Source organism: Engystomops pustulosus, chromosome 4, assembly GCF_040894005.1.
Source record: "Engystomops pustulosus chromosome 4, aEngPut4.maternal, whole genome shotgun sequence".
Lineage (NCBI taxonomy): Eukaryota > Metazoa > Chordata > Amphibia > Anura > Leptodactylidae > Engystomops > Engystomops pustulosus.
The window spans coordinates 17,814,019-17,841,098 of NC_092414.1; the positions used below are offsets into that span (position 1 = coordinate 17,814,019).

Here is a 27,080-nt window from a genome sequence, read left to right on the forward strand (position 1 = left end):
ACCCATGGTCAGGTGTGGTGCTGTTGGTTGAAGAAAGCAGCCATTTTTTTTTTTTTTTTTTTTTTTAACCTATGAACAACTTCTTTACATAAACTCCTCCTCCAAGTACAGACCACTCCCACACAACATAGTGTCACCATTGCCAACTGCTTCGATGAGTGCCTCACTGCCAAAGAATAAATCATACAATTATGGTGCCCATAAGTGGAAGCTATCAGCATCATGACACAATATGAAAAGAGGATATCCAGTGAAGGAAAACCGTATGTTAAATTAAAAACACACGTTTCAACACACAGGAAGTGCCATTCAACCAACAGGAAGTGACTATTCAATCAATCACTGGCTACAAGGAACACCACCAATTACAGGGATTGATTAGGAGTCTATTTTTCTGTGTCTCAAAACAGGAAACTGATTAAAGGAAAACTACTACTTGGGTGGTCATGATTTAAATTTACAATAATTCCTTTATCTATAGCGCTTCAGAGTTTGCCAAATCAGTCCCCGTGGGGCTCACAATCTAATAGCATGCTTTGGAGTGTGGGAGGAAAGTGGAGGACCCGAAGGAAACTCATACAAACACGGAGAGAACATACAAACTCTTTGCAGGTGTTGACCTGGATGGGACTTGAACCCTGGACCCTAGCGCTGCAAGGCTGTAGAGCTAACCACTGAGCCACTGTGCTGCAAGACTGTAGTGCTAACCACTGAATAAACTTACATGTTGTGGCCTTTGCTACTTTTTTTCTGGAGCAGGTCTTTATTAAGCTTGAAACTCCTGTAATTCTGAAAAAAACCCCATCTTTTAAAAATATGCTAATTAGCGGCACTCACTCCTGGACATGACACACAGACGGCCTGGTGCTCCTTTGGCTTCTAATTATGCACGTCTACTGTGTGCTATCCTATTCACCCAATCACTCCTACCCTTCTGCCTGAGAGTCAGGGCTGTCACGTGGTTCTCGTGAAGTCTTGCGCATACGCAGTCCTTGTTTTCGTTAAGCAAGCCACATCGGGTGGCTTGCTTGCGCGAAGCTTCGGTTGATGTCACAGGCTCTTGGGATCAAGGGTGTGAGTGTGCGTGGATATAATGGCACACAGTAGGCGTGCATAATTAGAAGCCAAAGGAGTGCCGGGCCGCATGTGTGTCGTGCAGAGCAGCAACCGATGCTGATTAGCATATTTTTGTGGGGGGTTTTTTTCTGCATTACAGGCATTTCAAGCTTAAAGGACATCTACCACCAGGATGAAAGACTGTATGCAAATGAGCAAAAGATAAAATTCTTTTTTCCTCCAGCTACCACTAGAGGGAGCTTATTGCATACAGGTTCCTCAATGCTTCTTCTCTATGCACTGAGCTCTCTGGCTCCACCTAGTGTTGGGTTCAGTTATTCAATTTTTAATATACCTAAAACCATGAAGTGGATTTAGGGCTTTTCATTGTTAATAGTCAATATGGTATAAAAATGTATTATAAAATCAATCAAAAGAAATTTGATAGAATTTTTTTTTAAATGTTTAAAACTGGAAAACTTTATTTACCTTTCTGTTTTTGTTGTTTTCCTACTTCGGTTTTTACCTGGAAAATACATGTTTGCAGTTTAATGATTTATGGAGCATTTTCTCTGAATATAACTTCCAGAACTTTGAACTTTTTTAACCAATTTCTATCTGTTTAGGGAAAATTGTTATCTCTTCGACAAGTTTAAAGCACAATCATATAGGTTAGGAGCGGGATACACAATCGGCTGGGTGTAGTATTGCAGTGTCTATAGAATGAAATCATGATGAAATACCGGACATAACCTATAGAGCGGGGGGCGCTGTTTCTGTATTAACTCCTTTATATGTAAAAACCTCATATTAAACTAAACTGAATTACTTACAAAGGTATAAGCTGACTCCCATCAAGGCGACAAGAATCAGTCCTAAACCCACAGCGGCCAACACAGGGATAGTGTGTTCTTCTGATTTTTCAGGGGTCTTAGTCTCCTAGAAAACAAGGAAACCCAAAGATTATTTACTTGTCTCTATTCTATTCTGCTTTAATACTAGCTCTAGGGTACAGGATAAGTAATGTCATGTATGTACACAGTGACTGCACCAGCAGCAGAATAGTGAGTGCAGCTCTGGAGTATAATACAGGATGTAACTCAGGGTCAGTACAGGATAAGTAATGTCATGTATGTACCCAGTGACTGCACCAGCAGCAGAATAGTGAGTGCAGCTCTGGGGTATAATACAGGATGTAACTCAGGATCAGTACAGGATAAGTAATGTCATGTATGTACACAGTGACTGCACCAGCAGCAGAATAGTGAGTGCAGCTCTGGAGTATAATACAGGATGTAACTCAGGATCAGTACAGGATAAGTAATGTCATGTATGTACACAGTGACTGCACCAGCAGCAGAATAGTGAGTGCAGCTCTGGAGTATAATACAGGATGTAACTCAGGATCAGTACAGGATAAGTAATGTCATGTATGTACACAGTGACTGCACCAGCAGCAGAATAGTGAGTGCAGCTCTGGGGTATAATACAGGATGTAACTCAGGATCAGTACAGGATAAGTAATGTCATGTATGTACACAGTGACTGCACCAGCAGCAGAATAGTGAGTGCAGCTCTGTAGTATAATACAGGATGTAACTCAGGATCAGTACAGGATAAGTAATGTCATGTATGTACACAGTGACTGCACCAGCAGCAGAATAGTGAGTGCAGCTCTGGAGTATAATACAGGATGTAACTCAGGATCAGTACAGGATAAGTAATGTCATGTATGTACACAGTGACTGCACCAGCAGCAGAATAGTGAGTGCAGCTCTGGGGTATAATACAGGATGTAACTCAGGATCAGTACAGGATAAGTAATGTCATGTATGTACACAGTGACTGCACCAGCAGCAGAATAGTGAGTGCAGCTCTGGAGTATAATACAGGATGTAACTCAGGATCAGTACAGTATAAGTAATGCCATGTATGTACACAGTGACTGCACCAGCAGCAGAATAGTGAGTGCAGCTCTGGGGTATAATACAGTATGTAACTCAGGATCAGTACAGTATAAGTATTGTCATGTATGTACACAGTGACTGCACCACCAGCAGAATAGTGAGTGCAGCTCTGGAGTATAACATGGCATAGTATTTGGTCTAAAAATAAAATTGTAGAAACTTACCTGTGAGGTTAAGGACGTTCTCCAGGTTGTGGGAGTTACAGACGTGTATGTAAGATTATCTCTCGGAGCTGTGACATGTGTTGCAGAAGTTGATGTTACAGGGGTTGTTGCTTCTTGTATGGAGATGAGAGAAGAAATAATATATGTTGACTTTTCTGAAGAGCTCTTGGCGATGTGAATATTACAAGGAAAAACTGAATTCATCCTACTATAGCAAAAATATAAATAATCCACTCATAAAATGTGCAACTAATCTCCTTCAATAAAGCTATGACCACACAATAGTATTCCAGTACAACTAGACTAACGCATATATTGGTGCAAAAAAAATCTGCAGCGTAGTAGCATAGACTAATTGTATAAAGCATTATGTGGGCCCCCCCCCCCAGCAGCTCTGGGCCCCAGTACTTGGCCCTGGTATGCCCAGTGCTAGCGCCGGCCCTGTATGGAAGAGTGAAAATCTGCGTCAATGTGCAGTTTTCATTCAGAATTCCCTAAGCCTAATGGACTGTGATAAAAAAATTTATAAAAACACACAAAAAAAGGCAGCGCTAAGACCTCTTTCATACTTATGTTACAGATCAGAGTAAAATGCTTGAAAACCTGACACATTTGCCTGAATTTTTGATCATTTTTTTGCTCGGAGTCCTTAGTGTTTTTGTGTTTTTTTGCGCATGTTGTTTGTGGTTTTACTGCATTTTCGATGCGTTTTTCACGCGTATGTTTCCAATCACATGATTCTTCACTTAGTACCCACATGCCACTTCCTGACTTTTTTCCCCATCTATCAACCTACCAACCCATCTATCAAAAAAAACGCATTGCACTTTCACGTGTCTCAGAGTGCAATGGGATTTTATTATAATCAACATTTATTGGGGAAGACATGACAAGAAACGGTACAAGGTGATGGCAGTACAAGGCTGATCGCGCAGGATCAGAAATATCAAAGAAGGGGGGGGGGGGAACACATAAGACTATGTTCTTGAGAATTTGGGGGGGTCTACGGCTCGCTCTACCTAATACAAGCAGTCCCCCCTATTTTTATTCATACTGTGCCCCCTGTATTATCTATATACTGTGCCCCCCCTGTATTTTCTGTGTATATACTGTGCCCCCCTGTAATAAATATAGATACTGTGCCCCATGTATTTACTATACATGTGATGATGCATCTGTATACATATTATTGATCACACGCTGTATACCACTAAGGCATCACACGGAGAAAACTAAAGAAACCGAAAAATGAATATTGAGCTTAAAATCATCCCCTCTTCTCTCCTCATTCTCCTGGATCGGCAGCGTTTGGTACTGTGGACCACCAGCTCCTCCTCAGGAGGCTGCGCTCTCCCGGTTTTCATCCCATCTCTCACTTAGTGTCTCCTTTTCTGGATCTCTCTCTTCTTTCTCTCAGTGTTGGGGTTCCTCAGGGTCCTGGGTCCTCTTCTCTTCTCCCTCTATACTGCCCCCATCAGGCAAACCATCAGCAGATTTGGATTCCGGTATCATCTCTATGCTGATGACCCCCAGCTATATACTTCTGCACGTAACATCACCCCTGCCTTACTCCTCTCTCTCCTTGACCCAACCCTGACTTCTCCATCTGGGTCTGTCGGATCACTATAGCACTGAGTTCGCCGTCTTGGGGTTGTGCTGGACTCTGACCTCTCCTTTACACCCCATATTCCATCTTTTGCTTGTTCTTGCCACATGCATCTCAGAAACATCTCCAGAATCCGACCATTTCTGACAATTGAAACTTCTAAAGCACCAATTGTCGCTCTGATTTACTCTCGACTAGACTCCTGTAACTCCCTACTAATCGGTCTTCCACTTACTAAACTCTCTCCCCTTCCATGTATTCTTAATGCAGAAGCCAGGCTCGCCTTTCAGACCAAACGCTACACGGATGCCTCCAGTCTGTGCCAGTCGCTGCACTGGCTGCCAGTCTCCTTTCGAATACAGTTTAAAATAATAACTCTCATCCACAAAGCTCTGTACAATGCTGCACCCCCTACCTCTCTTCTCTCATCTCAGTCTATCACCCTTCCCGTGCTCTTAGATCTGCCAGTGATATTAGAATATTCTCTTCCTTAATTCGAACCTCTCACTCCCGTCTCCAGGACTTCTCCCGAGCTGCACCAATTCTCTGGAATGCTCTTCTCTGGACTCTCAGACTAATACCCAACCTCCAAAGTATTATAATATACGTCATACACTGCAAATATAAAAAGTCTTACCTTCTTCTATCATCACTTTTATCTCTTCTGTCATGTCATTGAATAATCCAGGGACCGCCACCCGGCAGCAGTAGGTTCCTTCATCTTCTTTGGTGGCCCCAGTGATGGTCAGGGACACGTCCCCCTGTGTGATGTCCCCCAGTAACTGGTATCTGTCAGATTTCCTCCAGGTCACATTGTAGCCATCAGTCCTGAGGATCTCATCAGAACAACCCAAGGATGGACATCCTCCTCGCCCCCAGCATATGGAGTGTCGATACTTATCAATCCTGTAGACACAGGGTAAGGTCACTGCTCCATTCACCGGTCCTGTCACTTCTCCTGATGTCACCAGAGCTGCTGTAATGTAAGGGATTAATGTTTAGAGACACCCTATGTATATGTGATAAATGTTACCATGCATAGGGGTATATAGGGGTTTCCAGCGTATTGATGGCCTTTGGAGAATAGTCACATATTGCTGTATTTTATCATACAATTTACATTTCACTAAGAGGCAACAAGGTGAATTAGATCCAACAACATACAGGATTATAAATCAATAAAAGTTTCAAAGTGATGCGGCACCTCATCTGTAGGGGGAGCTCAAACAACGGTCCCAGGATGGATCCAAGACATCCAAAGATTTGAAGAAAATATAATATGGTGTGACCGGAGCTCTATATAGTCTTCAAGTCCCTTAGTTTTCATCCAGATTCATATGCATGATGTGTACAAATTAGAAAAAATTCGATGGTCCAGCCAACACCGATGAACTTTCAAACTTTTATTGTGTCATCTTCATTTATCCACAGTGTTAATCCATAGTTCCTACGCGTTTCAAACGGACATTTGTGTTGATTGGGAGAGAAAACCTCTATTGATGCTTCCGGTTTCCAGGGCAACGAAGTAAAAAATGACTTTGGGTTTTTTACAAATAATTATGGCATCCAAAAATATATTCTTTTATCTTTCATTGGGAATACTTACGTGTTAACCATTGATAAAGCTAGTAACTCTCAGATTCTCTTCTTATATTTATCGGGCGCACTTTGATTCCCGATCGCCAGTTCACGTGACACGGATCACGTGACTTCGTCACATGACTTATTTGCCTGGAGCCAGCGTTGCCCTGGAAACCGGAAGCATCGATAGAGGTTTTCTCTCCCAATCAACACAAATGTTTTTAATCAATTTTTTTTGCATTAAGTTCACCATCTTCTTCCTGGTGCATGTAAGTGTAAGACACAATTTTTTAAAAAAATACAGCGGTTTTTCCAAGTCCGTTGGGTTTTCCAACTGCCGCGCCCCCTGATTTCCGCCGCATGCAAGCCGGCGCCGATGCGACACAATCCGGGGCAAATCCAAAATAAACGGGAAAACCCAGCGGAACCAAGGCCAAAGGACCCTTGGTAAATGAGCCCCATTGTTAGAAGAGTAAAGCTACAGACAGATAAGGGCAGGGGGAGGGAGGGTATATGGTAGATCTGACACTATATAATGGCTGTGATAGCAGAGCTGAGAATGTCATTGTGTGTAATATGCAACTCATGGACCTCATCATCTCTTATTTCTAATTTGTCGCACCTCTCTCTTTCTACGTGTCAGATATGAGTAGAATGTTCAGAAGCTAAATAAAAGCTAGATAAACCCTGTACCCTGATAATCTAAGCACATTGTCAGCACACAGCATCTCATAGCACAGAGGGATGATGAAGTGTCTGCTCAGAGTCCCCACTCACACTCTGGAATATTACACTGACCATCACTGAGTGATAGGAGCTAAAACTGCAATAAAACTGAGTAAAATTGTAAAGTAAGGAGGGTAAAAATGATCTTTATTGTGTAGACATCACGAGGGGATTGAAATTTGAGAATTTTCTTTCATGGGAAACCCCCTTTTAGACCTTTAAGAGACCATGGCCCAGGTGTGAATTGTACCTCTGCCCTCCCGATAGACAAGCTTGTATGGAAATTACATATGCTAAGGATCACAAATTAGTCCACCCTATGCCAGATAAGTCACTTACCTATGAGCTGTAAGACGTAGAGACATCTGACTGCGGAGTTCTGAGTCTTTGTGATCCGGGGGGACATGTTGCTCCACACTCTGTCTATGATGAGACTGTCGGGGTCTCAGGACCAAACGTGAGTGAGATGAAATACTGACCACACAAGTTTCACAATGATGACATTAACTATCGGGGTTACGTCTCGTCTGCATCTTGTGAAGTGGAACTTCCTGAACTAACCAGTATGTGAGAAAAAATATCAGCAAAAAGCAGAGAGAATTGTGTCACTAATACAATGTACAACGTTTAACCTTATAATTCATCATCTTTTTAGTTTCTTAAAGGGATGTTCCACACTAAAACATATTGGTAAAATATATAAAGAATAGGTCTTCTATATCAGATTGGCGGAGGTCTGACACGCAGGACCACCACAGATCAGCTTTTCTCAGTAGCTGATAAGACAGAGAATGGAACAGGAAGCAGATAGCGCCATTTCATTAGTAGTGGTCAGATCTGGGTACTGCAGATAAACCCATATTGATTTTAATGGGTGCTAAGCTGCAATGACACAATTCAGCCACTACATTGAGAATGGAGCCAGTTGTAGTTTTGCATTCACTGAGCAGTATTCAGTCATTCACAATACGATCTCCTCTCTACTCAATAAACCACACAGTAGTTTTTCATCCTATATATTTATTATCTATTTCGGTTTTCCAGGTCTTGATGAATTCACATAATTTGAAGCTACAGAGAGAAGAAGATGGGGGTCATTAATCATAGGGGGTCTCAGGTTCGCCTGTTTTTGCGCCTGGTTTGCTCTGCTTTTTGGCTCCTGATCTATGATGGATCTAGTTCTGCCTTAGTAAATGCATTTTGGAATTGTCTCATGTCCCATTCATTTGCGCCAAATTTGTCTCAAATTGTTAGATCTCATTTGTGAGCAATAATGAAAGGAGACTGAGAAAATGTGACAGAACGTTCAGGGCTTCATCTCTGCACAAAAAACGATCATTGTGATGTAACTGCAGGGACTGAAAGTTACAGAGATGTAAAAAAAAATAAAAAATTCTTGCTGAAATGAGTCTTTTCCTTTTTTATTATAATTTACAGGAAATGGAGACGGATAATATTCTCAGATCTGTACAATAAGACAATAATCACTCCCAGAGATGATCCCATAGACAATGATGGAGTCGTTACTGGAGAAATTTTACATATTAAAACTGCTCCGAAGTATTTTCCATGTTGTATAGAGGGAATTCTTCATTTTGGAACCTAAAATTTATGTTTTTAGTAATGTAAAGTGATTTTTGTGATAGATCCCTTGCAAACATCTGTATAGGAGGCTCTCACTGGGGCAGATTTACTTACCCGGCCCATTTGCGATCCAGCGGCGCGTTCTCTGCGGTGGATTCGGGTCCGGCCGGGATTCACTATGGTAGTTCCTCCGAAGCCCACCAGGTGGCGCTGCTGCGCTGAAGTTCCCCGAGGCCCGCCGGAATGCCCTGAAGTTCACTGGCCAATACCTAGTGAAGGTAAGCGCGAGTCCCGCGACACTTTTTTTTAAAAAATGCAGCGTTTTTTCCGAATCCGTCAGGTTTTTGTTCGCCCATGCCCCCTGATTTCCGTCGCGTGCATGCCAGCGCCGATGCGCCACAATCCGATCGAGTGCACCAAAATCCCGGGGCAATTCAGGGAAAATCGGCGCAAATCCGAAATATTCAGGTAACATGTCGGGAAAACGCGAATCGGGCCCTAAGTAAATGACCCCCACTATGTCAGATACGGCGCAGGGACTCAAAACCACTAAGTGCCGAACTTTGCCGTGCGCCAATTAACGAGATGCGCCAGATTTTTGCGCAAAAAAACGCTCAAAACAGTCTAAGAGACTATGATTAATGTCCCCCGATATGTCACAAAATTTCTAGAACAAATTTTCAAAGTTCCTAAAAATGGGAAGGAAATTGGTGACAGAGACCTGATGACAGGTGTCCTTTAATCAATAACTGCGCTGGATTGATCATGTCACAGCTCTGTATTCTTGCAGCATGACCACAGCTCAGCTTACCTGCTTCAATACTACAGCTTGGCTTCATTGCTGCTTTTAACATATCTCTTTTATTACACATTACTATTTTGATTTTCCAGATAATTTCTTGATGTGGAGAAAGTGAGATGTTACCAGATCAGTTAAAAGGATTAAAAGAAAAAAAATTACCAAAAATACATATAAATGTGTTTCTTAAAATGGGCCATGCAATGTTTTTTTATAGCTGAGCAGAAGAGGGCGCTGCAGTATGAAAATGAGAAATGTCCCCACAGCGCCCCTACAGGTCATTATTGGGGTTATTATGAATATGATAAAAAATATCAGCAGATAGAATTGTGTCGCTGTCATTTTATACAGTGTACAATTTTTACTGTTATAATTCGGCATCTTTAAGCTATGATTTATTTATTTTATGACTACTGTGAGCTTACATGCCTTTAAGGAGGACCTTCACCAACTCCAACTTTCTACACCCTCTCTATTCTTGCTCAAACCATTCCATTATTGTCAGCACCTGATACTGTCAGGTGGGTGGTCCTGAGCTGTCTGCAACTGCCTACTTGACAATATAGAACCTCATTAGCATATTGGGTGCACACATTAACAACACTGATTGCATAGGAACAGTAGGGGCTAGAGAAAAAATTCCAACATTCTAGAGGAGAGACACCTGTTAAAGGATATACTGATTTGGAGTTCAACACGGCTGCATCTGCCATGAGGTGAGATGAAAATCTTGCCGCAGGCGGCAAATGTCCGTGCCCTGAGGGGGGCGGCAGAATATGAGAACATAATGTTGGCGATTCATGTGCCCTTTGCCACCATCATGATTGATATACAGAGTGGCACAGATCCTTTTGTCTGTTCCGCTCAGGGCAGGCTATATATATTATAACTAGAGAGTGAGGCTTTACATCAATATGGGAGGGGGCTGTATTTGAATGGGATGGGGTTATATAGGGTACTACATGTAATTAAAGTGGGAGGGTTGTATATAGTGCATGATTTAAATAATAATTGGTGGGGTAAATCAGTTTATAGGGACTTTATATAATTAAACTTGTAAGGGGAATCTGTATATAGGGGCATGATTTAAATGAAACATTGGGGGGGGGGTCAAATCTGTATATAGGGGGCTGTAAATAATTAAACTCATGGGGGGAATCTGTATATAGGGGCTGCATTTTAATTAAACTGTGGGACCTGTATATCATTGAATTCTGTGAGAGGAGCTGTTTATATATTTACAAATTAGGAGGATGTTGTATATGATATATATATATATATATATATATATATATAAAATTCCTGCATTAGGATCCATAAGCCTTACAGTTAGGTCTAATATGTATAATTAATGGGCGGGTGCTGTATTTACTATAATTTATTCAGGTGGAATATAGTATATATTATAATAAACTAGTAGGGCCACACAGTGGATTCAATATTTGTTTTGGGGGGGGGGGGGGAGAGTGGTCACTAGTGCCGTGGGAGGTATATAATATTTAGGAACACTGTTACTGGTATTTTATGGGCGCAGTGTGGAGATATGGTGCCGGGAGTTGAAGACATCTGGCAACAAATTTAACAGTCATAGCTTCGTAATGAAGTCCTCACCAACCTATGAGGTACTAGATGCCACTTCTGCCATCGTAACTGACCAACCTTCTAGTGTCCATAACAGAGGGCCTAGTGAGCCTTCTCATTGTGAGCTGGAAATGCTATGTGGGAATATTATACATTTTTAGTAATATTGTCAGCATTTTTTTTTATCAGGTTGTAGATCATTTTAAAAAAAATTTCTGTAAATTCAGTGACCTCATACTAATATTTTACTATGAATCTCACATCTGGACATCCACTTACTCAATAATGACTTCTCTTTTACTTGTGCATCAGGGAGGATGTTTGGTTTCTGTGGTCAGCTAGAATGTTAGCAGATGACATAATATCAAATTTTTTTAAACCTTTTTAACTTTTAGAGTTTCTTAAAGGGATGTTCCACACTAAAACATATTGGTATCATATCCATAGAATAGGTCTTCTATATCACATTGATGGAGGTCTGACACCCAGGACCACCACAGATCAGCTTTTCTCAGTAACTGATAATACAGAGAATGTTACAGGAAGCAGGTAGCGCCATTTCCTTTGTAGTGGTCAGACCCAGGTACTTCAGATAAACTCATACTGATTTTAATGGGTGCTAAGCTGCAGTGACACAATTCAGCCACCACATCGAGTATAGAGCCAGTCCAGAACATGATGGGAGTTGTAGTTTTGCATTGATTGAGCAGTTTTCGGTCAATGTGATCTCCCCTCTACTCAATAAACCACACAGCAGTTTTTTTTTTAAATCATATATCTTTTATTGCATATTTCTATTTCGGTTTTCCAGCCCTTGATGAATTCACATCATTTCGAGCTACAAAGAGAAGAAGATATGTCACAAAATTTCTAGAGCACATTTTTTTCTAAATAAAAGTTCTTAAAAAGTTCTTAAAAATTAGCAGGAAATTGGTTATATACCCAGCTGCTCAGGTGGTCACCTCCGATCTGGGTGTGATGATGTCATGTACATCAGTCACATGGCTGCTACATCCAATCAATTGACTTAGAAGTCATGTGATGTACAAGTGAGGTCAGTGATTGGCTGCATCACTATTGAGGTCAGTTATCTCCTCTTTACGAGGTGCATCATAACTCTCAGATATTCCGACCAATCCCTTGAGCACCTCTGAGTGAATGGATAACTGGTGGCGTATGTCTGGCAACTCCATTTACTTCTACATGGATGTCTGAGATAGTTGGCCACTATATTTGCACGACTTGCCCATTAATTGACAAATAGTGACTAGAGATGAGCGAGTATACTCGTCCAAGCTTGATGCTCGTTCGAGTATTAGAGTACTTGGAACGGCTCGTTGCTCGGACGAGTATTTCCCCTGCTCGAGATCGAGCATTTACTTAAGGAAAGACAGTGAAGAACAGTGAAGAATACAATGAAAACAGTGAACACAGGATCATTTAAGTGAAGAACACATTGAAAGAACACAGTGAAGAACACATTGCAGATGTTTCCGTACATCTGCTCACTTAGCCGAAGACATGCGTGCCGAACGGTGTTCTTCACAATAGTATGTGAAGAGCAATATGTGTGAAGAACACATTGCAGATGTATGGAAACATCTGCAATGTGTTCTTCACTGTGTTCTTTCAATGTGTTCTTTCAGTGAAAACATCTGAAAACATCTGCAGTGTCTTCTTCAGTGTTCTTCTTTCAATGTGTTCTTTCAGTGAAAACATCTGAAAACATCTGCAGTGTCTTCTTCAGTGTTCTTCTTTCAATGTGTTCTTTCAGTGAAAAATGCTCGAGTCTCCCATTGACTTCAATGGGGTTCGTTATTAGAGACGAGCACTCGAGCATCGGGAAAAGTTTGTCTCGAATAACGAGCACTCAAGCATTTTAGTGCTCGCTCATCTCTAATAGTGACCCATTTAGTCATAGTTAAACCTAAGAAAGGGCTTCAAGGTACCTGCTTCCTACTGTAGAAGGTTCTTCATGTTGAGTTTCTTAATACATGTCATTGGGACATTCAGGAATATCAACGGGAAGATCAACTGGAAGAATAGAATGAAAGACTATCTTCAGTATTCACTTATTGCATATAGAGGACAGTCAGAAACCTCTCCTATAGACATTGCTGATACTGGAGAAGCCCTCAGTGATCCCACAGCCCAATACTTTTCTCTTGACTTCTTCATAGCGGTAACAAAGACACTTGACCCAGGTGTTATAGAGCCCTGATATATCTCTAGACTCAAAATCACTACATGTAAGAAAAGTGGAAGCCAATAAGTCCATGGCCAACACTACTCCCAGACATCATCCTTGGTAAGTAGACATCTGATCTTCCCTTAATGTATGATGTCCCTTTCCTTCCACAGTCTTAGGCTGTCCTACTCCAAACAGGTCCCCAACAAGTATCTCACCTTCTTGTATCTCCACTTTCACATTTTTCTTCAAGTCATTGAATGGTCCAGGGATCTCCACCCGGCAGCAGTAGACTCCTTGATCTTCTTTGGTGGCCCCAGCGATAGTCATGGACACGTCCCCCTGTGTAATGTCCCCCAGTAACTGGTATCTCTCAGATTTCCTCCAGGTCACTCTGTTTCCATCAGTTTTGAGGATCTCATCATTACACTTAGAATTTGGACAACCACCTCGTCCCCAGCACATGTGATATCCAGAATTTGCAGTGGTGTAACTGCAGGGTAGGGTTAGTACATCGTCCACCAAACCAGTCACCGTATCAGATGATGTCATAGCTGTAGAGAAAAATGTGTTCATAGAAATGAATTCATTATGTACTCCAGAGCTGAGGTTCCCTAAATCTCCCCTCAGGTCTCACCTTGTAGTCCACTAATAGGTAAGGTTGTCAGGACTTGTGTCTCCTGCATGTCCTCCTATACTTTGTAACGGCAAAGAACCCAACGGTTCCACCCTGAAAGAGGGGGAGCCGCCAACTGCTGCCCAATATCCTATATGTAAATAATGTATATCCCGGTGACTGTAGTGGCATAAATCCATCATGTACCTACCTGTAATGGACAGGACAAGGCAAAGAACCCAACCCAAGCCCACAACCATTGTGTGCAGTCTTCTGGAGGACGTAGATCAGAAGAAATGGATTGATATCTCTTCTTAGCTAATTTTATACGTGTGAAAGGGGAAGTGGTGTTGGTGAATTAATGTTGTAACAATTTCTGTAGAGCGGATGTTAGATGTTAGAGGGTGGATGGGCTTGAAACGGAGAGTGTGGTTTTGATATCTCCACCACCTACCACAAAGGTCATCCAGAGTCCAGCGAGTTCCCAAAACCCACTACTCACATTTCAATTCTTCTCAATGGGGGAAATTTGTTGTATGATACGATATATGATAAAGTGCCCCCCTTCCGCCACCATTAGATACATCAAGAGTCCACCCTCTGCTCAGCGTACATAGAATTGGATCTTATTGTATATTATGTAACACAAGATCAGCTGTCAAGATATTCTGCACTATACAGGTTCTATTCTGAACCTCTCTGACATCTCCATTTGTTAAAGTGGCACCAAGAGTTCCAACTGTACATCAGCAGATGACCCCAGCAATGCCACATTAAGTCATTCTATCTCTACTACCAAGTATTCACAAGATTTCTTAATTAATAAGAGCGCTGGATCGATCATATCACAGCTCTGTATTATTGCAGCATGACCACAGTTCAGCTTACCTGCTTCACTACAACAGCTTTGCATCATTGCTGCTTTACAACAAACTAGTTATCCAGATAGAGATACATGACTATCACATCTACACATTACATTGCCCTCTGAAGCGGGTTATGGCGTTTTGATGTGTTGTGGATACACTACTGGCTACAATGTGATTATTCACTTTTTGGAAATATCAACCGAATTTTATGTCAAACTTCAAAATTGCAAACTTAACCTTTGTTTTAAATACTGTTTTTTTTTTAATATTGGGACATATTTACCGAATTAATCACAGTAGATTATCCTATGGACAAGCATCAGTACCCCTGTATTTCTTTCCTGTATGATAAAGTGCAACTTTTAGGACCTGCTGGGAGTTGTAGCTCTGCAATAATTGGACCTGGTCCAAAAAGCTGAAATATGATAAACTATCATTATGTGATTTTTCTGCCCGATATGCTCTCTATCCCCCACCCCACCCCCACTAAAGAAATCACACAGGAGATTTTAACATATCTCTTTTATTACACATTACTATTTTCATTTTCCAGATAATTTCTTGTTAATTTCCTGCTGTGGAGAAAGTGAGATGTTACCAGATCAGTTAAAAGGAATAAAATAAATTCCAAAAATGCACAATAAATGTGTTTCTTAAAACAGCCATGCAATGCTTTTTTATAGCTGACCAGAAGAGGGCGCTGCATACATCTGTGTAGTATGAAAAAGAGAAATGTCCCCACAGTGCCCCTACAGGTCATTATTAGGATTAGCAAAAGAATTTGAGCAGATTGTAGATAGTGTCCTATCTGCAGGCAGCATGTTATAGAGCAGGGGGAGCTGAGCAGATTGTACATAGTGTCCTATCTGCAGGCAGCATGTTATAGAGCAGGGGAGCTGAGCAGATTGTACATAGTGTCCTGAGTTCTGTGCTTAAGATGACAGATCCACTTTGATGAATGTCTATACTTATAGAGTGTCAAGCGTTACCTGCTTTACGATGAAGACGTTTTGTATAAAGGGTCTTAATCTGTATCATCAGGACAATCGTCAACTAGAAGAAGACAATAAAATAAAGAATACAGAATCCACACATAACCCATAGGGGGCGGCAGAAGTCTGAAACCTTCCCCATTGTTTGTCTGAGGGACCAGGAAGCAGAACCTTTACACTGCCCTGGAAAGATGCTCTGACTGGTTTCCCCACATTGGGAGATGGGATATTTGGTAACGCAAAGTATATGGATAATTTCCTTACTCATGCTGAACATGTCTTCCTCCGTCCCTTTCGGGTGATGACCTGTCGTTGCTGGATTTTCTGTAGTGAAATAATAATATTAGAAAAGGTGCTTAGAAATGTAGCCGCAGCAAAAACCCCTGTCCCTGGGAGACCCCTAATTACAAAGAACTTGAGGTACATTGGGAGGACTAGGGCCCAGAAGCTTCAAGGCACAACTGATGGTACCACCTACGGCCAATCTCTAAAACCTAGATTATGGCAAGTGACATCCATAGATGGTAAGGACTTGACCAAACCATTGACTAGACCCCATCTAGAAGAACTTCAATCAATTATATGTTGTCTGGTCGTCATACTATGGACTTTCTCTTAGTAGGCCTCTTCTTTACCTACTCTTCACACAGTTCCCCTCCATATACACGAAAAGTATCTCACCTTCTTGTATCACCACTTCAAAATCTTTTTTCAGGTCATTGCCTAGACCAGGGATCTCCACCCGGCAGCAGTAGGTTCCTTCATCTTTTTTGGTGGCCCCAGAAATGGTCAGGGACACGTCCCCCTGACTGATGTCTCCCAGTAACTGGTATCTGTCAGATTTCCTCCAGGTGACTTTGTCATAATCAGTCGTGAGGATTGGATCATAACAAGCTATGAGACCACAGCCGCCTCGCCCCCAGCACATGTAACACGTGCCATTTTGAACGCTGTAGTTACAGGGTATCTTCAACATGTCGTTCACAAAACCTTCCACCGTTTCAGGTGGCTCGGCCAACGCTGTGGAAGATAATCAAGGTTCTGAGATTTCAAATCTATATTTTAATCAGTAATTTTGACATAGAAGAAGGAGAAACACAAACCATCATATATAGAGTGGCCAACTTTCAAAACATTCACATCCCAACACCTAAGGCACCAAGGTGACAGCATAAGGGTAAGTGATATCAAAGCTGGATGTTGGGACACCTACCTGTAGTAGACAGGACAAGACATATAATCCATCCCGAGCCCATATCCATTCCGAGAAGTCTTCTTCAGGACACAGATTGCTAAGTAGAGGATTCTCTCCTTATAAAGGACTAACGTGAAGCAGGAAAGAGGAAGTAGTAGAGTAGAGACTGTGGTGACGCCATGGTTCTGAACTATTTCTGCAATATTTCGGTAGAATATTTGAGAACATATTTGAATAAAGTAACTAGAGATGAGGTGTGAAGATCATACAATTTGAATGTTTGAGGTGTTTTGTATCCACCATGTACCGGCAGGCATCTAGAGATATCTCTGATGGTCATGATTAGTAATGGTTCTTCTCAGTTTCCAAGGTAGTTTAGGATAGTGAAAGGTTCTTGTGAGCATTTTTGGTGGTCTAGAAGGGTAGAGGCAATCGTCATCCATGGTGGTCTTGGGTGGTTACTATTAGTATCCCTAAAAGTGTAGGGTTTCTTGCCAGTATCCTGGGTGCTTTAGGGCAGTGAAGAGGAACTTAGCCACATCCCGGATTGTCCAGGATATTAATAGGGTTTTTTGTTATTATTTCTGATGGTTTAAGGCAGTGAAAGGTTCTTGTAAGAGTCCCTTGTAGTGTAAGGCTAGTGAAGGGTTCCTGTTAGTATACTTGGTAATCTAGTAGGATAAAGGTAATTTTTAGCATACGTGCTGGTCAAGGGGGGTTATTGTTGGTATCCATAGCAGTGGACGGTCTCTGGACTTTCTGGTGGCCTAGGGCCACCAGAATACAATGGGTTTGTATAATATTTCAGGTGGCCTAGGACAGTGAAGGAGTCCTATTAGTATTTATGGTGGTCTAGGGCAGTAAATGGGTTCTTGTCAGTATTTCTGGTGGCCTAGGGCAGTGAATGGGGTTCTTATTAGTATTTCTGGTGGCCTAGGGCAGTGAAGGGTCTTATAAGTAATTCTGGTGGCCTAGGGCAGTGAAGGGTCTTATAAGTAATTCTGGTGGCCTAGGGCAGTGAAGGGGTCTTATTAGTATTTCTGGTGGCCTAGGGCAGGGAAGGGGTTTTTATTAGTATTTTTGGTGGCCTAGGACAGTGAAGGGTTTCTTGTAAGTATTTCTGGTTGTCTAAGGCAGTAAATGGGGTTCTTTTCAGTATTTCTGGTGGTCTAGGGCAGTGAATGGGGGTCTTATTAGTGTTTATGGTGACCTAGAACACTTAAAGGGTCTTATTAGTATTTTTGGTGGCCCAGGGCAGTGAAAGGTTTCTTATTAGTATTTCTGGTGACCTAGGACAGTGAAGGGTTTCTTGTCAGTATTTCTGGTGGTCTAGGGCAGTGAATGGGGTTCTTATTAGTGTTTATGGTGACCTAGAACACTTAAGGGGTCTTATTAGTATTTCTGGTGGCCTAGGGCAGTGAATGGGGTTCTTATTAGTGTTTATGGTGACCTAGAACACTTAAGGGGTCTTATTAGTATTTCTGGTGGCCTAGGGCAGGGAAGGGGTTTTTATTAGTATTTTTGGTGGTCTGGGGCAGTGAAGGGGTCTTATTAGCTTTTCTGGTGGCCTAGGGCAGTAATCGTGTTCTTGGTTGCATCACTTTTTGGCCATGACTGAGAAGGGTTTATTGTCAATATCTCTGGTGGCCTACGTTAAGGATTTCATGTCAGTATCACTGTAAGGGAATTAATGGATTTTTCTCATCATGGCGGTCTTCTACGTAAAGGGGTTCTTGTCCGTATCCCTGGTAGTCTAGGGCGGTGAATGGTTTATTGTTGACGCTCTGGTTGTCTAAGATCACTAAGATCCTAAGAGAGTTCCTGTCAGTATACCTTGGGGTCTAAAGTGGTAAAGATGAATTTGTCAGCATACCTTTTGGTCTGGGCTAATAAAGGGGTCCTTGTCAGACTAATAGCTGATGATTCAGCTTTCAGTACTGTTTGCTCCCTATGCTGAGGAGATGGGATAAAGAGGACTGTGCAGCTGTAACTGTGTGACTGCACAGTTCTCTCCATGATTTAGTGAAACAAATTAGGACCATCGAGGGCGGAGCTTAGATAATTTGTGCAGGAACGGACTTTCCGTTTCCTAATTCTATCAATTTTAAGACCTCTTTCCATCTTGCTTCAATTTCTCACAATCAATATTGTATCCATCACATTCCAACATGCGCTTTTCTATTATGTAACCAAACCCATAAATGCCATGGATAGGTGTGAATTAGTAATGGAGGGCAGCACATAATAGGCAGGGGGTTTAATGACAACAACAATCAGTGAGGAGAAAGGAGAAGTAGTGATTGCAGAATATACCCTGTTCTGTTTATTATTTAGACTCGCACTTTTGATGAACATTTGAAAGAAGTCTACCACCTCCCCCGAGCGTACTCCTATGCTACAAGAGACATGAACTATGATTTTCAGCATGTCTTTATTATTTCTGTCCATTATGTTGTTTGTGAAATACTCCCATTTCAATCCATATGCTAATGAGGCAGTTGGTGCACCCGAGTGTGTCCTCGGTACCAGATCACTGATATTCCTGCCTTTATCACTACGCTCTCAGTCAGATAAGAAATTTGTCTTGTGAGAAGCATGTGGCAACATATGAGAGGGGGACAAGAGGGAAGTGATTTTAGAGGGGATCAGTGTTTTGTGTGATGAGAACACATCCTGAGCACATCAACTGCCTCATTTGCATATGCAATAATCTGACAATAACTTGGAAATTTTATATATGACATTCATAATAAAGATAAGATGGGAATCACATTGTATTTCTCTAAAATATTCTGTCAGCAGATTATAACGCTTGGTGGTGGTGGTGTTAGAATCACTTTAATTGTTTTTTTTGGTCAGAATTTCTTCCTGTAGCATTGTTATCCATTGCTTGTCTTGTTTTTAGAAGAAAATGTTTGGTGTTTAAATAAAAGTTGTCATCTTCCATATTGGATAAGTAGGACATTTTATTGGGATAGTATGAAGGTCACAACACACAGATTGTAATAATTGAGCATAATCCTTAAATGTATAGAATTCTTAGTGTTATACAATCAGTACAATAGTGAAACTGTAATAATCAGCACAGATTAAAAGAAAATGTATCTAAACTTCATCCAGATCTGACGGAGCTTTGGCTTCCTGTAGACTTCTGGAGTTCAAAATGGCCGCCCTCCCTCTTTAGCTGTAGCTCTTTGGTCCTCCGTATATAGCATGCACAACTGCAGAAACATGTAACGTAAAATTGGTTAACAACGGTTCGAACCTTGGGCAAAGATGGACATGGATTCCCATAAACGGTGGGACCCTCATCCTCTTTACCAGATTATTACCCCTTTTATTATGGAATCAAATATGCTGGATAAAAGATTGAAAAGTGATCTTTTTTTCATTACCTTCCTAAAGAATTAGTGTTTCACATTTTGGACTCCATCTAGAAGAAAAAGGGGAAAAACAATATCCAATATTATTTTTAAAAAAAATTTTCCACATGAAGGGTTTGCAACGTGAAGCAAAAAGCGCGACCTACGGGTGACATAAGTGTCTCTGGTAAGGGCATTGTGGGTGGTGGCAGTGCTTGACACCATCACACTACTAACAACGTTAAATAGGGGGCTGTGGTGTTTCCATCTTTTTTCCTGATCCAGGTTGTTAATCCTCTTTAGCTAACATTGTCACTAAGAAGGGTCCATTCTCTGGTTTCTTTCACCCCATGGTAAATACTATTTTTCATTGCAGGCACCGGATCAAGTTGTGTCGGACTGGCCCACCGGAGAATCAGATGATCCTCCGGTGGGCCCAGGTTCTAACATAATACTAGATGACAGAGATGCAGCAGAAAACAACCAACTTTGGAGGCTACTTAAATTCTAGGAGATGATGGAGAATAAGTCCCCAGAATAATTTTATCTGGCGGACACAAGGAACACTGGGCTTAGCTCTAAATATATAATAGATCCTATCCTGAATACATTTCATATTAATAATAATAAATTACCACATTCCACTTCCAGGTTGACTTCATTCTTCTGATCGTTGAACAGTCCCGGGAGCTCCACCCGGCAACAGTACATTCCTTCATCCTCCTTGGTGACTCCATTGATGGTCAAGGACACCTCCCCATTGTTTATGTTTCCTACCAGCTTGTACTTTTCGGATTCTGTCCAGGTTACTTTTTTGCCATCAGTCCAGACGATTGCCTCGGTACATCTGAACATTGGGCATGTGCCGCGCCCCCAGCACATACGGGACGTTCCCTTGCTGACATCGTATTTACAAGGTAACTTTACTCTGTCGCCTACGTGGCTCGAAATGTTGTCAGCTGTGTATATAGAAGTAAGTAGTGGGTGTTAGACTATATATGGAAATGGCCACCATCCTGAAAGCGACCATATTGAATCAAGGTTAAGTTTTGTCCAATGGTAAGGTGATTATCTAGCAGATCAAAGAAGACCAGAATTGTCTCAGAAATGGATTGCCACAATCAGATCTACAATCTCTATTTTGGTCAGAAAGTTCAAGAGATTCTCTAAAGGTTCTCATGCAACAATTTGATCCAATGCCTTCAGCTCGGTGCTCAGCACCATGGACATCAAAGGGAGCATTCCTGTTCTTACATGACTGCCTTCCCATTGGAAAAACTACAGAATATAGTCAGTATTCACTTATTGCATATAGAGGGCAGTCAGAGACCTTAGCTAAAGACATTGCTGATACTGGAGAAGCCCTCAGTGATCCCACAGCCCAATACTTTTATCCTGACTTCTTCATAGTTGTAACAACTACACTTGACCCAGGTGGTTGAGAGTCTCCATAAATCTCTGGACTCTAAATCAAAAAGTGTAAGAAAAGTGGAGGCCGATAAGTCCATGGCCAACACTACTCCCAGACATCATCCTTGGTAAGTAGACATCTGATCTTTCCTTAATGTATGATGTCCCTTTCCTTCCACAGTCTTAGGCTGTCCTACTCCAAACAGGTCCCCAACAAGTATCTCACCTTCTTCTATCTCCACTTTCACATTTTTCTTCAAGTCATTGAATAGTCCAGGGATCTCCACCCGGCAGCAGTAGGTTCCTTGATCTTCTTTGGTGGCCCCAGTGATAGTCATGGACACGTCCCCCTGTGTAATGTCCCCCAGTAACTGGTATCTGTCAGATTTCCTCCAGGTCACTCTGTTTCCATCAGTTTTGAGGAGCGCATCATTACATTTAGACTTTGGACAACCACCTCGTCCCCAGCACATGTGATATCCAGAATTTGCAATGGGGTAACTGCAGGGTAGGGTGATTATTTCATCCACCAAACCAGTCACCGTATCAGATAATGTCATAGCTGTTGAGAAAAATGTGTTCATAGAAATGAAATTATTATGTACTCCAGAGCTGAGGTTCCCTAAATCTCCCCTCAGGTCTCACCTTGTAGTCCACTATTACCTAGGAAGGTTGTCAGGACTTGTGTCTCCTGCATGTCCTCCTATACCTTGTAAAAGAACAAGACTATTCTACCATAAAAAGAGTGGGAGGCTCCTACTTCTGCCCAATATCCTATATGTAAATAATATATATCCCGATGATTGTAGTCTTGTACCCCAATGAGTGGCATAAACCCTTCAGGTAACTACCCGTAATAGACAGGACAAGGCAATGAACCCAACCCAAGCCCACAACCATTGTGTGCAGTCTTCTGGAGGACGTAGATCAGAAGGAATGGATTGATATCCCTTACTAGCTAATTGTATATGTAAGAAATGGGAAGTGGTGTTAGTGAATTATTGTTGTACCTTTTATATAGAACAGATTTACATTTATGCTATAGAATTGGCTTTAGGGTGGATGGGCTTGAAACGGAAAGTGTAATTTTGATATCTTCACCACCTACCACAAAGGTCACCCAAATAGAAGGGAGGAGTCCAGTGAGTTTCAATAATTTCCAAAACCCACTACCCACATTTCAATTATTCTCAATGGGGCAAATTTGTCCTACGATATGCTATATGATAAAGTCCCCCCCCTCCACCATTATCAGATACATCAAGAGGTCCGGCCTCTGCATAGCGTACATATACCGGTAATTGTATCTTATTGTATGTAACACAAGTTTAGCTGATAAATTATTCCAGCTTATTCTGAAATCGGCATCCTGCCTACATTTCCATCTGTTCAAGATGTTACATCAGCAGATGCCCCAGCAATGCCACATTAAGTCATTCTATCTCTATACCAAGTATTCACAAGTTTTCTTAATTAATAAGAGCGCTGGATCGATCATATCACAGCTCTGTATTCTTGCAGCATGACCACAGCTTAGCTTAACTGCTTCACTACAACAGCTTGGCTTCATTGCTGCTTCACAACAAACTAGTTATCCACATAGAGATACATAACTACCATATCTCCACATTGCATTGACCTCTGAAGCAGGTTATGGCGTTTGATGCGTTGTGGATACACTACTGCCTACAATGTGATTATTCACTTCTTGGAATCATCAACTGAATTTTGTGTCAATTTGAAAATTGCAAACTTAACCTTTGTTCTAAATACAGATTTTTTTGGAATATTGGGACATATTTACCGAATTAATCGTAGTAGCTTATCCTATGGACAAGAATCAGTACCCCTATATTTCTTTCCTTTATAATAAAGTGCAACTCTTAGGACCTGCTGGGATGTGTAGCTCCCCAACAATTGGACCTGGTGTACAAAGCTGAACTATAATAAACTATCATTATGTGATTTTTTTGTCCCTGATATGCTCTCTCTATGCACCTCCCCCCTCTATTAAATTTCATGCTGTGGAGAAAATGGGATAAGTTACCAGATCAGTTAAAAGGATTCAAAAATTACCAAAAATATCTAAAAATGTATTTTATAGTTGACCAGAAGAGGGCGCTGCCGTATGAAAAAGGGAAATGTCCCCACAGCGCCCCTACAGGTCCCCTAATGTCCCCTTCACCAGTAGCCATAATTAATGTCCCCATCCACCAGTAGCCATAATTAATGCCCCCCCCCCCCATTTAGCCACTTTCTAACTTTCACCTATACCCCCCCCCCCCAAATAGAAACAGGGCCCCATATGCTTAAGCAAAATAAAAAATAAAATTCTTACCTGATTCCGCTCCTCTTCGCGCCTTCTCTCATCTGGGGATCCGGGGCAGACGACGGCTGATGACACGATGACACACAGGTCAAGTGGCGGGTCATAGACCTCAGCAGACCCTGGCACAGGCAGACGCGTCATTAAGCCTGCGTGGGCACAATCGATGGATGCGGTGGGTAGGGACAGCGGGTGAGGTGCGTGGGGTGGGTGCCAGAGCGCTGTACCGGGAAGACCCGCAGCTGTCATAATTTAAAACATCTGCCCGCTGTGCTGCGCTGAGGGGTCAGGTGTGGGCCTCTGACTGACAATGGGCCCGGTCTCAGTCGCGACCCCTGCGACCGCGATCATTACGCCCCTGACTGGGACCTCCAACAATCTCGAGAATGGTCTCCCAACAATCGGGTTATAGCATGTTATAAAGCTAATACACCTGGGCTGATTATACATAATGTCCTATCTGCAGGCAGCATGTTATAGAGCAAGAGTAGCAGAGTAGATTGTACATAGTGTCCTATCTGCAGGTATCATGTTATAGAGCAAGAATAGCAAAGTAGATTGTACATAGTGTCCTATCTGCAGGCAGCATGTTATAGAGCAAGAATAGCAGAGTAGATTGTACATAGTGTCCTATCTGCAGGCAGCATGTTATAGAGCAGGGGGAGCTGAGCAGATTGTACATAGTGTCCTATCTGCAGGAAGCATGTTATAGAGCAGGAGGAGCTGAGTAGATTGTACATAGTGTCCTATCTGCAGGCAGCATGTTATAGAGCAGGAGGAGCTGAGCAGATTGTATATTGTGTCCTATCTGCTGGAAGCATGTTATAGACCAGGAGGAACTGAGCAGATTGTACAAAAATTGTGAAAAAAATAATCCATAACTGATAAATCAATTTGCTCAGATCATCCTGCTGTATAAGATATTGTGAGAAGATAGAAGATGAGTTCTGTGCTTAAGCTGTTAAGACGTTTTGTATAAAGGGTCTTAATCTGTATCATCAGGACAATCGTCAACTAGAAGAGGACAATAAAATAAAGACCTAATACAGAATCCACACATAACCCATAGGGGGCGGCAGCAGTCTGACACCTTCCCCATTGTTCTTCAGCTTGTCTGAGGGACCAGGAAGCAGAACCTTTACACTGCCCTGGAAAGATGCTCTGACTGGTTTGGTCACATGGTTCCCTAAATTTTTCCCATAGAAAAACGGGATATTTGGTAATGCACTTTATGTCGATGAATGACTTTCTCATGCTGAACATGTCTTGCTCCGTTCCTTTAGGATGACCGGCCGTTACTGGATTTTCTGTAGTGAAATGATAATATTAGGAAATGTGCTTCGTATGTGGCCATAGGTGGTGCCGAGATAGAAAACACCACTGTCCCTGGGGGGTCTTACATTACAAAGGATTATAGGTAGACTAGGGGCACAGTTAGGAGCACTGGGGCCCAGGAGCTTCGATGCATGACTGATGGTACCACCTACGGCCTCTCTCTAAAGCCTAGATTATGGCAGGTGACTTCCATAGACGGTAAGAACTTGACTACAGGCCCTCAGCATTGGTAAGACATCTAAGTTCCCTATCTAGAAGAACCTCAACCTATAATATGTTGTCTGGTCGTCATACTATGGACTTTCTCTTAGTAGGCCTCTTCTTGACCTACCCTTCATACAGTTCCCCTCCATATACACAAAAAAGTATCTCACCTTCTTGTATCACCACTTCAAACTCTTTTTTCAGGTCATTGCCTAGACCAGGGACCTGCACCCGGCAGCAGTAGGTTCCTTCATCTTCTTTGGTGGCCCCAGAAATGGTCAGGGACACGTCCCCTTGACCGATGTCTCCCAGTAACTGGTATCTGTCAGATTTCCTCGAGGTCACTTTGTGGAAATCAGTCTTGAGGATCACATTATTACAAAAAAAGAAACCACAGCCGCCTCGCCCCCAGCACACGGGATACGTGCCATGTTGAATGCTGTAGCTACACGGTATCTTCAACATGTCGTTCACAAAACCTTCCACCGTTTCAGGTGGCGCGGCCAACGCTGTGGAGAAAAATCAAGGTTTCGAGACTTCAAATCTATATTTTAATCAGTAATTTTGACATAGAAGAAGGAGAAACCCAAACCATCATATATAGAGTGGCCAACTTTCAAAACATTCACATCCCAACACCCAAGACACCAAGGTAACAACATAAGGGCAATGATACCAAAGCACAAGAAAAAGTTTAAAGATGGCACACCTACCTGTAGTAGACAGGACAAGACATATAATCCATCCCGAGCCCATATCCATTCCGAGAAGTCTTCTTCAGGACACAGATTGCTAAGTAGAGGATTCTCTCCTTATAAAGGACTAACGTGAAGCAGGAAAGAGGAAGTAGTAGAGTGGAGACTGTGGTCACACCATGGTTCTGAAGTATTTCTGCAATATTTCTGTAGAATACTTGAGAACATGTTTGAAAAAAGTCACTAGAGAAGATCATACAATCTAATTTTTTGAGGTTTTATCCACCATGTTCCAGCAGGCAGGTGATTCTAGAGATATCTCTGATGGTCATGATTAGTAATGGTTCTTCTCAGTTTCCAAGGTAGTCTAGGATAGTGAAGGGTTCTTGTTAGTATTTTTGGTGGTCTGGGAGGGTAGAGGTAATCGTCATCCATGGTGGTCTTGGGTGGTTACTATTAGTATCCCAAGAAGTGTAGGGTTTCTTGCCAGGATCCTGGGTGCTTTAGGGCAGTGAAGAGGAACTTCGCCATATCCCAGGTTGTCCAGGACAGTAAAAGGGTTTCTTGTTATTATTTCTGATGGTTGTGAAAGGTTCTTATAAAAATTTCTAGTAGTGTAAGGCTGGTGAAGGGTTCCTGTTAGTAAGGTTGGTGATCTAGTAGGGTAAAGGTAATTGTCAGCATACATGGTGGTCATGGGTGGTTACTGTCAGTATCCATAGCAGTGGAAGGTTTCCGGTCTATGAAGGTTAAGGGTTTCTTGTTAGTATTTCTGGTGGCCTAGGGCAGTAATCGTGTTCTTGGTTGCATCATATGTTGTCCAT

At 41.9% G+C, this 27,080-nt stretch overlaps 2 protein-coding genes and 1 long non-coding RNA gene across 3 annotated transcripts; all 3 read right to left on the minus strand.

The window, feature by feature from the left end:
- Nucleotides 1–11,821: 11,821 nt before the first annotated feature.
- On the minus strand, nt 11,822–14,212 carry LOC140126186 (T-cell immunoglobulin and mucin domain-containing protein 4-like). The gene is made up of 4 exons (XM_072145369.1): nt 14,080–14,212; nt 13,471–13,806; nt 13,014–13,098; nt 11,822–11,902 (listed from the first exon to the last, which is right to left on the minus strand). The coding sequence occupies exons 1-3, from the start codon at nt 14,126–14,128 to the stop codon at nt 13,052–13,054; spliced, it is 432 nt and encodes a 143-aa protein (XP_072001470.1). The 5' UTR covers nt 14,129–14,212; the 3' UTR covers nt 11,822–11,902; nt 13,014–13,051.
- A 1,032-nt stretch (nt 14,213–15,244) lies between these two features.
- LOC140128876 (uncharacterized) lies at nt 15,245–16,055 on the minus strand. Its single transcript, XR_011855167.1, has 3 exons — nt 15,994–16,055; nt 15,727–15,790; nt 15,245–15,312 (listed from the first exon to the last, which is right to left on the minus strand). It is a non-coding gene; the product is annotated as an uncharacterized lncRNA (long non-coding RNA).
- A 3,817-nt stretch (nt 16,056–19,872) lies between these two features.
- On the minus strand, nt 19,873–26,427 carry LOC140126185 (polymeric immunoglobulin receptor-like). Its single transcript, XM_072145368.1, has 6 exons — nt 26,275–26,427; nt 25,732–26,070; nt 21,923–22,258; nt 20,922–21,245; nt 20,320–20,357; nt 19,873–20,145 (listed from the first exon to the last, which is right to left on the minus strand). Exons 1-5 carry the CDS (start codon nt 26,321–26,323, stop codon nt 20,332–20,334), a joined length of 1,074 nt encoding a protein of 357 aa, XP_072001469.1. The 5' UTR covers nt 26,324–26,427; the 3' UTR covers nt 19,873–20,145; nt 20,320–20,331.
- Between the last annotated feature and the right edge of the window lie 653 nt (nt 26,428–27,080).